This window comes from Trichoderma breve, chromosome 5 (assembly GCF_028502605.1).
Source record: "Trichoderma breve strain T069 chromosome 5, whole genome shotgun sequence".
NCBI classification, from domain to species: Eukaryota; Fungi; Ascomycota; class Sordariomycetes; order Hypocreales; family Hypocreaceae; genus Trichoderma; species Trichoderma breve.
In genome coordinates this window covers 3,456,293-3,469,318 of record NC_079236.1, presented here as the reverse complement: position 1 = coordinate 3,469,318, position 13,026 = coordinate 3,456,293, and the positions used below count along the sequence as shown (strand labels likewise).

Here is a 13,026-nt window from a genome sequence, read left to right as displayed (position 1 = left end):
GCAGTAAAAGAACGAATTATCAAGGCTTGGAAGTAGAACAAATGTGTAAAAACTTGCAGGAGCTTAAAAGTGTAAGTGATGCACGGTTGAAATATGAAGCGCTGGAGAATGAGGCGCGGGAGGGGCAAAAGACGTGACTCTAGAAAATCGCCCACTTAACGCGAAGTAACGTGACTTGGTAACTTGAGGCAACGGCAACAAATCAGGAAGTATCAGGTACCTAGAAAGTTGGCGCTTTACTCGTATATTCCATTCTCGATACTTCTAAATTGATAATGAGCAAACAAGGGAAGCACTGCGAAATAAGAATGGTCGCATCAGGATACATCACTAAACATGCAAAATGCAAGGAACAAAATGAGATGTCAGAGATTAATCATTACGGACCAGTATGATTAAAGATCAAAGCGCCAGATAATATATATGCCAAAACAAAGGTAGTACACATTATCGAATCCGAACCCGCGCCCAGTAGAGCCTTTTTTGCCTGCTCATATATGATACATCTATTCTGTAGAATCCTTTTACTCCTCCTTGGCACCGCCGCGGCCGGCCTTCTCGGCAGCCTCGACAGCCTTCTTGTCGCTCTGGACAGTGCCGTTGGCACCCTGCATGGCGCTCATGAAGCCCTGGGCAGCCTTGAAAGGTCGCTTGAGATCGCCAGAGGCGGGCTGGCCAAAGATGTGGATCTTGGCGAGGTTGCCCTCGAAGACGCCCTTGAGAGGGATGATGCTCTGGATGACGAGGGGGTTGGTGTACTTCATGTAGAGGTGCATGAAGGACATCATGGCGATACCCATCAGCTGGCCACGCCAGAGCTGGCGGAGCTGGTTGGAGTCGTAGGCGTGGATCGTGGTGGTGACGAGCTTGCCCTCCTCGGAGGAACCCATGGGCGCGGGCTCAACGTATTTGAGGGTGGTCATGTCTAGACAAAGAAACGCATGTTAGAGGACTGGACAAAAAGACAAAAAGGCAGCGATCCGGGAGCCAATGCTTTTGCGCAGCATCAATTCAAAGACCGACCATGAGTCAGAGACGTACCCTTCTTCTTGTTGATCTGGATCTGGATGTAAAAATAGAGAGCGGCGATGATGACGTTGCTGCCAATGTAGATGGCGCGGACGAGGTTGAGCACGTTCTCGTCTTCGAAGGGGATCTTCTTGGTGACTTGCATCATACCAAGGATGATCATGAGGTTGGTGCTGGACAGGGGAGTTAGCGAAGTATTCCAATGCGTATTCCTCGAAGCCGCCATCGTTTGTCGCGCCGTGTCTCGCGACGAGGTTTTTCGTTGAGTCTTCCTTCTCGTGCCTCGAACCTCGTCTCTCGTCTCTGCGACAAACGAGCGCAACCGAAGCGATTCTTGTATGTACTTACATCTGAGGACTGATACCCATTGTGGCGGCGACTGCAAACGCAGTTAATGGTCAAAAGAACAATCAAAAGGAAAGTGGCAAGCAAAAAAGAGGCCTGGATGCTGGCTTGAGAGCGATGGAATGTTCCTCTTTGTAAGGGAAAAGGTTCGTCTCGTTTGTCCTTATACCAGAACTTTTTTTGGGGCTTCGCTGGCCTTTCCGGCGATGGGCACCACCTTTTTCCGGGGGCGAATCGGGGCCCCGCTCCAAGCAGATTGGCAGATAAGGCCAACAGCGGCGGGTGAAGGCGTGCAACCAATTCTTTTTGTTTCCGACGCCTTCGATTGAGATTGGCTGGGCTCTTGTTACTGTTACTGTCCCTTGAATTAGAACGTCCATACTCCATACAGGTACCTATAATAGGAATTGCACAAAAAGACAAGCAGCACAGGACTGCAGATGGCCAATGCCCTCCAGCTCTCTCAAAGAGACGCAAGCCATCAAAAAGCTCATGATTTCCGAATGCGTCGGATAAGACACTTTTCCTTCCCTTTTGCCTCTTTTGTTTCTTGAATCTCACGTGCACGCGTAACCCAATCTCCACGTTTTACTACTCCGGATTCTCAACGTCCTTTGTGTTACATTCCAGAAGCATCAGCCATGCCTCAGCAATACACTTCCACGACAACGGAAATGTCAACCACGGAAGTGGACTTCTACTCTTTGTTTGTGATGACATAACACCAGATTATTTATGGCTGCGTCATGTGATGAATGAATCCCGCTGCTCTTGCGCCACCGCGATATCATGGACGACACTCTTCAAAGGGTACAGTTGAGAGTCGCCCATGCTTCTACTCCACCAGAATGCACGAGCAACAACTCTTCAAAGACCGCCGTTGAAATCCCAAGATGCTACTCCACCAGGATTCCAAAAACGGCGATTCTTCAAAGACGGCCACTGACAACTCTTGCATCATTCCCCCGTCTCTTCAATGGATTCTCTGCCAGTGATCAAAGGCTCAAAGCCACCACTCTGCCATCATGTTAGTGAGAGTTTCTAAAAACATTAATCGTCCACTTTTAACATCACCGAATTGGAGTATTTAAGATGGAGGTTATCTCGTCGTTGGAGACTGTTCTCCTTTCTCGGCATCACACCAAGGAATTCATATACATATCCGCCACTACAGCACGATATATCCCTTCTGACACAAGATATATGTTTACTCTTTGGAAGATAAAGTCCAAAACCACCTGCAAGACAAAGTCCAAGACAACCTCGAAAACCATCTGGAAAATGTGTGGCGGCGGTTATTCTCATTCTCACTCTCCTCGGGGCAGGGGCCGTCAATCCCCTCACTCCCACCACTCTCACTCTCACTCTCACACGAGGCGAGGAGGTGGTTGTGGCAGCCACAGTCACGGTCACGACCACGATGATCACCCGTCTAACGGCCGCTATGAACCGGAACTTGTCCAAATCGCTGTGCCGGAGCCAGAAGCAAAGCCATACGTCTGCTACTGCACCGGCCCAATCCCCCCGATGCCCGCGCCTACATGTTATCCGATGATCTGCTGTTACAAGGACGCACCGCCCAACTGCCTCCCTCCCCCTTGCCTTCCTGCCCCTTGCCTTCCCGCCAACTGCCTCCCTGCCAATTGTCTGCCGCCGGGCAGTTTTTCATACGTCTGCCCTCCTCCCCCGGCTTCCGATGAGTTCAGACTCGAGGTGATCGACACCAGCGACGGAAGGAACCGCGCTCGCAACGGAGAGAAGTACACCATCACGATCGATTCCAAGGCCACCATCGACGACGTTTTCTACATGGTCGATTGCCGAAACGAGAAGGATGTAAATGTGCGATGGAAGAATGACATTCTCGAGGAGCTGACCCAGGAGATTCGGGTAGGCGAACTGAGGCGCAATGCCAAGTGTCTCGTTGTCACGGACTTTTGCTGCGGTCACTGAGTATGCCAACCGAGTTGCCTATGACGAGGCAGAATGGAGGAGACAGAGGAACGGATTTTTTTTTTGCATGGATGCTGTGACGACTTCAGCTTGAGATGACATGGTAGTATGATAGTCTTGTATGAGTTTGAGTTTGAGTGGTTTTTGTACGGTAGTATTTGGATCTATTTTTATTTATGTTTGCTTGTTTCTTTGTAAGTAGCATGGGCTGGTTTGCCCTTATCGAGAAAACAACAATATCATCGAGTTTCGTATTCCAAACGCCCGTCGTCGTCGTGATTGCAACAGCTCCCCCCAAAAAGTTCCACCAGTCAGTCATCGTTAAACTCTCCGATTGTCCATCTCCCGAGACACAATGCAACACACGCGCACATGGCAACCCCAACCCCCCCTCCCCACAACGGATGGAGAAAAAACCGAGACCAGGGTTCGTTTAATTAAAAACTGGCAGAAAATCTCGAGACGCCATCTTGATGTGTAGAGCGCCGTTGAAATGAGATCTATACGTGACTCATGCACCCACTTTTCTTTAGGCAGAACACCAGGGTGGTTGACAGCCGCAGTTGACAACTCTCTCACACAAAGTGCTGCTCTCTAAGACTATTACCCCCAAGACTCTTTCGCCTTGCTCGTGGCATGTTTTATCCCGCTTGCTGGGCCCTGAGTAACGAAATCTGGCAATTACCGAGAACCCGTTCAAGCACTTACTCCGCCTAGTTAGGAACTTTTTTCGTCATGCCGTGCTGTAACTGGTTTTAGCCCCCTGTTCTGCTACCGTAGAGTTGCATGTTCCTGTCTAAAAGCGCGCAAACCGTGAGTTTCTGGAGAACTAATGACTCAAGACAGGATACAGCATTCGTGTAATACCCTTTTTGGCGAACAAGTTGCATTTAGCCTCGGCACAGTTGACAGATGTTCAATTGCCTGCTTTCATTCTCATCTATTAAATAGAAAGATTAAAAAAAAATGAGAGCATGTGGCTTTGGTTGCCTGGAGAGACTGCCTACATGTATGACTTGCACAAGTTCTCGGTTCTGAAAAGAGTTCGTATTGAGCCAAAGCGCGCGTGATTGACGGCGCTGCATGTAAGTGGCTGCATGAGCGTCCTCGCGCCGGAAGATTATCATCAGTGCAGTAGCAGAATGCACACTTGCATGCACATGCATGTGCTAATGCCAGAGGGGGGGTGTATGATGAAGACGCTGCGAACAGTAACATGCCTACACTCTGTTGCCTATCTAGGTACCGAATAGAGATCATTGTGTGCATGCACTGCACCAAAGAAGCCATCACCGGTGAGCAAACAAGCCGTACTTTCGGATCCGAATAGATTCTAGGGCGACCATGTCCGGTACGGGGCTTCGGCTGTGGCGCAGGCCAGCGCCGCCACCAAAGCCGCCGTCCTGGTTTCCCGTTCCAGGTTTCGTCTCAAATAGTTTGTTCAAGTTTCCCAAAAGGAGGATGCCACTCGTATCGTATGACGGGCTCGTATCGCGGGCGGTTAACCTCTTGCATCCTCGTATCGTAATCCTGACGGCGCGGCACTTGAAAAGCAGGGAGAGACCAGAGACGAAATAAAGTAATACGGGCCTCTTGGTTTTGTTATCTTACCGCCCGCCGCGTATTCGATACGCTACCCGGTAAGCATAAGGCTATGGGGATGAGACAGGAGATCCTTAAGTGGGATGATGATGACTGACACAATTTGGAATTTCGGTGCAGTTTCGGTGCAGTTTCTGGACAGTACCTGCATGTAGCGGCTATTTTGCTGGCTCCATGGTTCTTGAAGTAAGGCGGAGAGCAAGGTGTTATTTGTTTAGTATTTCCCCGCGGGGTTACAGAATGCCTTTCATACATGTAACAACGGGACCCTCTTTGACGGGGAGATGTTAAATGACCAATGGTTAGGCATATTCACCTATTCGCCTTCAGGAGGGAATTAAAATCACTTCCAATTATCCGTCAAATAGGAGCTATATCCGATGCACTACGGCAAAAGCCTGATATCAGCTCCTCGCCTCACGGATCACCACAGGAGGATGCATGGCGATCGTGGTGAGATTCCCACGCCCAATCATACCGACGCCCCCCTGGTACGACTTATACATCATCTGCTTAATCATGCAAATACAAATGGCAAAGAAGTGATGATAGTTGAGACCTGAAAAAAGACCACAAACTCGTCATTGTGCAACGCAGTTGGCCATGCAGCCCTACGGGGCTCATGGGAAGCCAACTCCGTATGACAGCATCACATACCGTCTCACCCTACAGATACATGCACTCCATTCCGTGGTAGCATGCGGTGTAAGATGAATGGAAGGATGAAGGCTAACTGGCTCAGCCCATGCCGGGAATGCGACGCTACTGTTCGGCTACGGCTATACTCCAGACTACTGGATAGGGCAAACATGGCGCCTATTCGCACTGATTTGGTCTGGAGCGGCGCAGGTGACCGGCATGGCTGTGCCTTTCGCTCTCGGTCTGCCGGAATAAGCCCGTCGAATGCGCATCTTCGCCTTGCTGAGTTAATTGCAACGTCTGTGACTTTACCGTGCGTTTTTTTTTGTTTCGTTTCTTTATTCGCGTGTTTGAGGTTGTGTGTTTGTTCTAATTAAAGAGCGCGCGAAGATGTGTTGGTTCGGTAGTCGTTGCGTCATACCGGGATATTAGATGAGGTCTTTTGTCTTGGGTGGACAGATCTAGGCCCTTTAGCTGTTGACCCCATGACGATGATTGACACTGGGGATCAGGATACGTATTCCCAAAGAGAAATGAGTGAACTGGATAGTGTACGGAGAAGAACCGAACTGTCAACTTTACCCATGACAGCCAAGGATGATTAGTGCCTCAATTCGTTTCGTTTCTTATCGGCATCGTGACAACTGTCTTCAGTGTCTCAGTCAATACCCGCAATACGATGTACGATGAGCCACGGCCCCCAGCCAAGCCATGCTCGAATGCCTCGCTTCATGCTCCCATCGCAACTTAATCTTTCATCTCGCAGGGTAAAAAAGGGACACGTCGAGAGAGCTGCAGGGCCCGTGACGCCAAAAAACCGCTGACAGCACAGCCACCGTGTCCATGGTTTCTCAACGGCCTCGTTGAAGTTTGAAATGGCACCAGGCTGCTTGGATCCTTGGCCTTGCGGACTTTTGTTGTGGCACGCAAGCCACGCCTTTAGACTCAGATCCTGCCTCTTGTATGTGCACCCTTTTCTCTTGCACGACTCAGTCAGTCAGTCATTGGCTTTGGAGCACTTGGCACTTTGCTGTAAGACATGGTACTCGGTGTATTCGGTGCGTATTGCGAGTTGCTGGGATGAATTGGCTCTTTTTTGGTGTTCATGGTCATTCGCTTGCTTTACACGCACACCCTTTGAAGTATGACTCTTGTTCCGCCTTGTTTTGCCCAACCTTGTCTCTCTTTTTTTTGTTCTCTTTTCTTGTTTTCTAAACTTCTAGACTCGTCTACTCACATTGTTTATTCCGCCTCATTCTTTTTTAATCGCTCAAGACACCATGCGTTGTGAGGCATTTCCATTATCCCAGCGTTCTTCGCATCACTGCTGTCATCAGTGATGCAGAGCTTCAAACAGCGCTGTAACCACTTTAACCCCCCTGTAATACTGCCACTCTCTTTCGGGCAGCCCCACCCGCGGGAGCCTAGTTCTAGCGCCAAGAGCGCTCCACCCCTCATTAGCTGTGTCCCCACCGCCTGCCGTAACCGCAGCCCGGTCTTGCTGACAAAGTCGCACTCCGGCCAATGACGGCACCCGGATTCTTTTCCTTCATACTTCGGTCCATGAACCATCTCAACCTTCGATTCTTCCATCATCCGCATGATACGCCTTAGGCGCTGCCCGTTTGCGCACGCAAATCAGGCTGCCGATGCTCCCACGCCCCTTTGATCTGCTCGGCCCTACTGCCACTCCCTCTCCATCCCCCCAGCCCCAAGCAGCATGGCGCTCCCGAATCTGGCACAACCCAGACAGACAGACAGTCACAGCCATGACCTCTTTTTTCCCTTGGTGGAGGAATCGGCCGGAGGGGCCAGGGGGAGGGATAACCACATCGACTATACAGTGGAGAAAGCGCGCGGCTGCCTGGCTGGCTGCTGTCAAATCCTCCGGCATCCCAATCGAGATATAAGAGGCCTTGTTTGGCCTGAATTAAAAGGTTGAGTTCACTATCCGTTCAGTCACTACATTGAATCATTGCACATCATACCACAGCTGTTATACACATACCATATAGAGCTCTTGATCAGGTCTTGCATTGCATCGTGGCATCTCTCGTTCTTCTCTCGTTCCTCACTCTTCTGGCTCTGTCAATGGGAAGCACTGTTGGTTTACAACTGTCTCAACAACAACACTCGTTCTTTTGTTTAGACCTATAGCCACTGGATAGGATAATTGAAGCAACCTAGTTCTTCTCTCGTCTCATATTCAGCCTTGCCGTTTCATCACTACCACACAAGCACAGAGAAAGCCTAGCACAGCCAACAGCCATGTTCAACACCTTCAAGTACGATCCCGAGACCAAGAGCGTCCAGGAGCTCAGGCGGGCCTCAGACCCCATCTCTGCCCGATCCAGTCAGCACCAAGCTTGCAATAACTGCCACGCTAAAAAGGTAACAAGACGCAGCATCATGCAACTGACAAGCAAGCCCTCTCCTTGTTGTTTATCCAACGCTAACCTTCCATTTCCTTCTACCAGCTCAAGTGCAGCGGTGACAAGAATGGATGTGAACGCTGCATTGCCAGCCAGCTCGTCTGCGAATACACTCGTTCTCCCTCTCGCAGAGGCGGTAGAAAATCCAGCGGCAGAAATTCCACTGATAGCCGAGAGTTAGCCGGCGGCGACAGCAGCCCTGGAAGCCACTCTGGCAAATCAAGGCATCGGAGCAGCAAGCATCCCCAATATTCTGGGGCTAGCAGCAGCAAATCCAAGTCTCGATCCGGCGACTATGGTGATGCGTTGGACCTATTAGATCCTGACACACTCGGTCCCGATGATGGATTCGACTTGCGCACTCTCTCTCTAGAGGGCAGCGGCGATGCCATTGGTTCAGATGGTACCTACGGGAGCGGCGCTTATTACAGCCAACAGCAGCATGGCGGAGGCAGCTGGCAGCAGATGCCCTCTCATGGACAATACGGCGAGTACATGGGCGGCTCCAGCTCCAGTGGCCAAAACTACGACGGCGGAGAGTACTACGAAAACTATGACGAGTACGGACAATACCACGACCAAAACGACCCCCGATACTGGGGTGGCCACCAGCAACAATAGTGGCTTGTTTCTGGTTCCCCTTTGAGTTTTGTGTTTTTACATGTTTTATGCGTTTTGCGTTGCGTTTTGCGAGTTGTATCTTTTCTGCATTTCTCTTTTCCTTTTCCTTTTCCTTTTTCTTTACCTCTTCCCTTTGTCTCATTATTCGCATTAGATCTGGCTCCGAGCGGCCATGTAAGTGAACACCTTGGTGAGGATTGCAGCGCGTCTGATTTCATGCCTAGAATACCCCTTTACAGCATCAATCTGTATATTTAAGAACCCTGTTTCCTTTGTTCTTTTGTATTTTTCCTTTTTCATCATTTCATTCTACGTTTTTTGTACTCTTCTTTGGCTCACCGCATCCTTCTCCCCTGTGCCTCCCTGCATGACGTACCCCGTCTGCAGCGTTCAGCCTTGGGAAACTAGATGCTGGATTGGGCCGTGTATTTTTTTGTCTTGTTCTTTTTAGATGGAGGCTATGCCGGTAATGGGCTCATGATTGGACGATATGGATTGGTTACTTTTATAGACCACTTGCTTTTGTAAGTTTAGTTAGATTCGATGTTACACTTGGATTCACCGTCGATGCATACATCTTTTTTGGTCAGATGGCATGTTTTGCCAGTCTCGTAATTTTCCCTTTCCCCCTCGAAAGTGATTTGTTGGAATAGTATCCTTTGTCTGTTGAAATCATGTATAGGCAACTATCCACGAGACCTAGAGTTGACTCATCCTCGCAATCGCCTGCAATACGCGTGAGTCGACACACTCGTGACGTTCCTGATCAACAAACCGGCTCAGGTACCCTTGCAACATACCCCTTACAAAGTACGCCGAAGAAAAATTAAAAATAAGACCCCGAAAAACCCCTGGAGGCGGAAATGAAACGAAACGAAACAGATGTAGTATGGTACGTGATGACTACGTCAACCAGCGGATTCAGCCCTGCGATAGGCCCTGGCGAAGTATGGATGTGTGTGCCTCAGGTGTACTGCCATGATCATGGCCACACCCCCTTTAATTATTTTCGATCCTTACGGTAAAAGTAAAAGAGTACCTTAGCTGTAGTAAGATGGGTGGGTGGTAGTAGAGCGAAGAGGAAGTTAGTGCTGGAGTATAGTAGCAGGCAGGCACCAGATGCCATCGTGCAGGCTGGAATCGTTGACTGAACGATGATTGGTGTTTATGTTTCTTGGTATGGGTTGCATGGTTGTAGTAGTGGGTGCTTATTAAGGATCTAAGTGTTTTTTTGCCGTGTTGGGTGCCTTGCATGGGTTTGAAGATGGGGGGGCGTGTGTTTCCAAGAAAGCGGTTTATATTGAGATGGGTGGGAGATTACATCCTTAGGTATTTACTTTAGCTGTAGGCGTTCTTTACGGGAGATGGGAAATTAGGAGACGTAAAAGTTCTTGAAACTGCGTGTATCAGGACGGTTATTACGGCAATTATACATTGTGTTTTTGTTTTTTTCTCTCTCGTCTTGCTTTCTTTGGGCTTACATCGACGTTGCGTTGCGTTTCTAGTTCCACAAGACACAAAAGGCCGCTTATGCTCAATCCTTCTGCCGCGTCTCCCGGGTACTCTCCAAACCAACAACGAAATCAAGAACCTTGGAAGACAACGTTGGAAACAAAAAGCAAAGAGTCACGAGGGAGGGCGTATCAGACCATGTGAACAGGCTGATATGAAAGTTGCCTGCGTAAAGTACATACGTGCGCTCTTATGAGATCTTTTCCGGTGGCGCTCGGATGTTCCGATATGATGCTTTGTCACGATGTGAGGCGTGAGCTTCTTAGGCAGCCGAAGGATTCTGTTTACGTTGCCAACGCTTTTTTTTTTCTGGTAGGCTGCACTTTTCTACTTGTTGGCCATGTGACTTGAATTCAAATTTGAATATGCGGTGCTTGCGAAACCTGTTGGGATGTTTGCTACATGCGTCTTGTTGAGTAAAGAGACGAGGTCGCGAGCTTCGGAATGGCCTCGGTTCTATCGAGAATGGTATATCATGTATTATTCGTTCCTCCTCGAGGAGAGTCTATGTTCTTAGTTTGTGTACATCAACTTATAAGACGCTCGTTAGTGATCCAGTTTTGGTCGTTAGCTCATCTACCATCGCGCAAACGCCATGCGCAATCATCAGAATTTACACAAAAGCACAAATCCATATCCAGCATAGCAGCCATCTAATTGCAATTCTAAACGCAACGCTCTAGGATGCGCGTTTGTCTTCAGTGACATGCGCTGAAGCAGGCGCCTTTGATTTCGGACGACTTGCGTCTGCATATGCCTCGTCATCATCTCTAATGGTCTTGAACAACGCTCTCGCAATAACGAGTCGCAAAACAAGAGAAAGAAGCGAAGTGAGCATGATGCCGCAGGCAGCAAGAAGCTGAATCCCAATATACTTGCCAGTACTGTTGAGAATGGCACCCGATATGGGCGGGCCGATGAGTGATCCAATGCCTTTGAGGATGGACACCATGCCCAGTCTAGTCCCCAGACGACTCATATCTGGAGTAATGGAGGTCAAAACCACGGATCCGAGAGCTACTACGCTACCGGACCAAAAGCCATATAAAACGGCAAAGGCAATGTTACCAGCTGCATTTGTCACGCTGATCCAGTAAAAGACACTTGCACTGCTCAAGGCGCATACGACGACGTACGTGTCCAAAGAACCAACCTTGTCTGCAATGAAGGAGGGTATGATCCTGCCAGGGATGGAAGAAGCGTTAAGAATAGGCAACAGATAGGCGGCCAACACGTGGCCCTGCATGCCGTGCAAGACGGCGTAGCTCTGCAGGTAATAAGGCGGGTTAAAGAATGAAAGATTGTTAAAGAAGATGGCAATGCAGTAGAGAAGGTATGTCTTCTCCTTGAGGGCCGAAGAGTCCCAGAACCATCGGATGGAGAAGCCGTTCTGCTGCCACCCGGGCTTCTTGGCCGCCGTGCGAGGCCGGATGATGATGAGCGCAAAGGAGCACATTGCAAACGCCATGAACCCCATGACTCTCATGGTCCAGCCAAAGCCTATCTGCGGCACCAGGTTTTGAAACATGAGGGGATACAGCGTTGCGCCAAGACCACTGCCCACGGTGGCGAGACCCATGGCTCTAGCTCTGCGTCTCTTGAAGTACATGGGCACAATGGCAATGGACGGGATGGAAAGACAGCAGGTGCCCAGGCCGAGGCAGACTCCCTGGGCCAGAAAGATTTGCCAATAGCGCGTGCTGATGCTGGTCATCATGAAGCCCAGGGTGACGAGAAGCGTTCCAGCGGCGAGCAGCGCGCGACAGTACCCTGCGTCGTAGAGCGGGCCAATGACAGCTCCAACGGACATTAAGCAAAACACTTGAATGGACCCAATCCAGGAGATGGCCGAGGGCGTAGAGTCCTTGAGGAGGTCTGTTTCGTAGTAGTTTTGGAAGACACCAAAGCTGTTGAGTAAGCCCCTGAGCAATGTTCAGGTTAGCACATGTTGACAACCATTCTTTGACGAGTGAATTTTGCCATACAGGTGATTGAAATAGAGAGCGAATGAGGCCACGACTTGTAGCCACGCCTGTAATCCGCCATCTGGAGGCGCATTGCTGTCGTCCTGACCATTGTTCTGGGCCTGCTCAAGTGGTGCTGACTGTTCAAGAACGCCCGCATCGGCCGCACCGACAGGCTGCGGCTCCATGGCACTCGCACTCTGCTCTTGGATCTGGATCTTGGACATGACCGGGGTTCTCTCGTAAGTTCGAACGCCGTAACATGAGAGTCAACTGCTGCTCGGTATCGAGACGAGCAAAGGCTAAAGACTAGCAGCTGGATATATGCACGCGCGATTGATAAGAAACGGGGAGCCGCGTCCGGATGCCGGTTCGTCACGTCGTGACTCCGCACGGGGAATTGGTAAGGAAAAGCATGATCTTTGCAGGGAATAAGTCGGCAGAAGAAGACGGATAATGAATGCTGTTGCTAGCTAGCGCATTGCGGGGGGGTTTTTAGACGAGAGAGCCGATGGTGAGGACGAGGACGAGATGCTGGAGTTGTGAGCATCTTGAGGAGAAGTTGAATGGTGAGAATTGGATGTAGTAAGAAGATGCCCTGAATTACGTTGGATGCCTTGGCGTTTTGGTGTTTTGACCATTAATATGTCGTTAGGATACCTAGGATTCGATGCATGTGACGCCACATGAGAGAGGCTTGGAAGGGGACGAATGAGATGGATTACATCAGCCATCTCATCTACCTATGAGATGGACGAGAAGCTTCGTAGGGAGTCAAGAGAGTACAAGTGACTGGTATATACTGCATGACTGCCTTCATATCTGGCTGCCGCTGCCCACGAACATGCACGAGTATGTAACCATTACCAGTATGTATTTCGTACAAACCCCTGGGCAGCCAAAGCTCACGCATCAGATCCGGGACGCTA

General features: G+C 49.8%; 4 protein-coding genes across 4 annotated transcripts; 2 read left to right on the top strand and 2 right to left on the bottom strand.

Annotated features, from left to right (window-relative positions):
* Positions 1–524: 524 nt before the first annotated feature.
* On the bottom strand, positions 525–1,397 carry T069G_08669 (phosphate transport (Pho88) domain-containing protein; the record flags this gene model as incomplete). Its single annotated transcript, XM_056175879.1, has 3 exons — positions 525–925; positions 1,042–1,202; positions 1,378–1,397. The coding sequence occupies 3 exons, from the start codon at positions 1,395–1,397 to the stop codon at positions 525–527; spliced, it is 582 nt and encodes a 193-aa protein (XP_056026828.1).
* A 1,069-nt stretch (positions 1,398–2,466) lies between these two features.
* T069G_08668 (uncharacterized protein) lies at positions 2,467–3,327 on the top strand (the record flags this gene model as incomplete). Its single annotated transcript, XM_056175878.1, has 1 exon — positions 2,467–3,327. One exon carries the CDS (start codon positions 2,467–2,469, stop codon positions 3,325–3,327), a length of 861 nt encoding a protein of 286 aa, XP_056026827.1.
* A 4,509-nt stretch (positions 3,328–7,836) lies between these two features.
* Positions 7,837–8,621, top strand: T069G_08667 (fungal zn(2)-Cys(6) binuclear cluster domain-containing protein; the record flags this gene model as incomplete). The annotated part of the gene is made up of 2 exons (XM_056175877.1): positions 7,837–7,959; positions 8,046–8,621. The coding sequence occupies 2 exons, from the start codon at positions 7,837–7,839 to the stop codon at positions 8,619–8,621; spliced, it is 699 nt and encodes a 232-aa protein (XP_056026826.1).
* Positions 8,622–10,812: 2,191 nt separating this feature from the next.
* T069G_08666 (major facilitator superfamily domain-containing protein) lies at positions 10,813–12,324 on the bottom strand (the record flags this gene model as incomplete). The annotated part of the gene is made up of 2 exons (XM_056175876.1): positions 10,813–12,055; positions 12,119–12,324. The coding sequence occupies 2 exons, from the start codon at positions 12,322–12,324 to the stop codon at positions 10,813–10,815; spliced, it is 1,449 nt and encodes a 482-aa protein (XP_056026825.1).
* Positions 12,325–13,026: the final 702 nt, after the last annotated feature.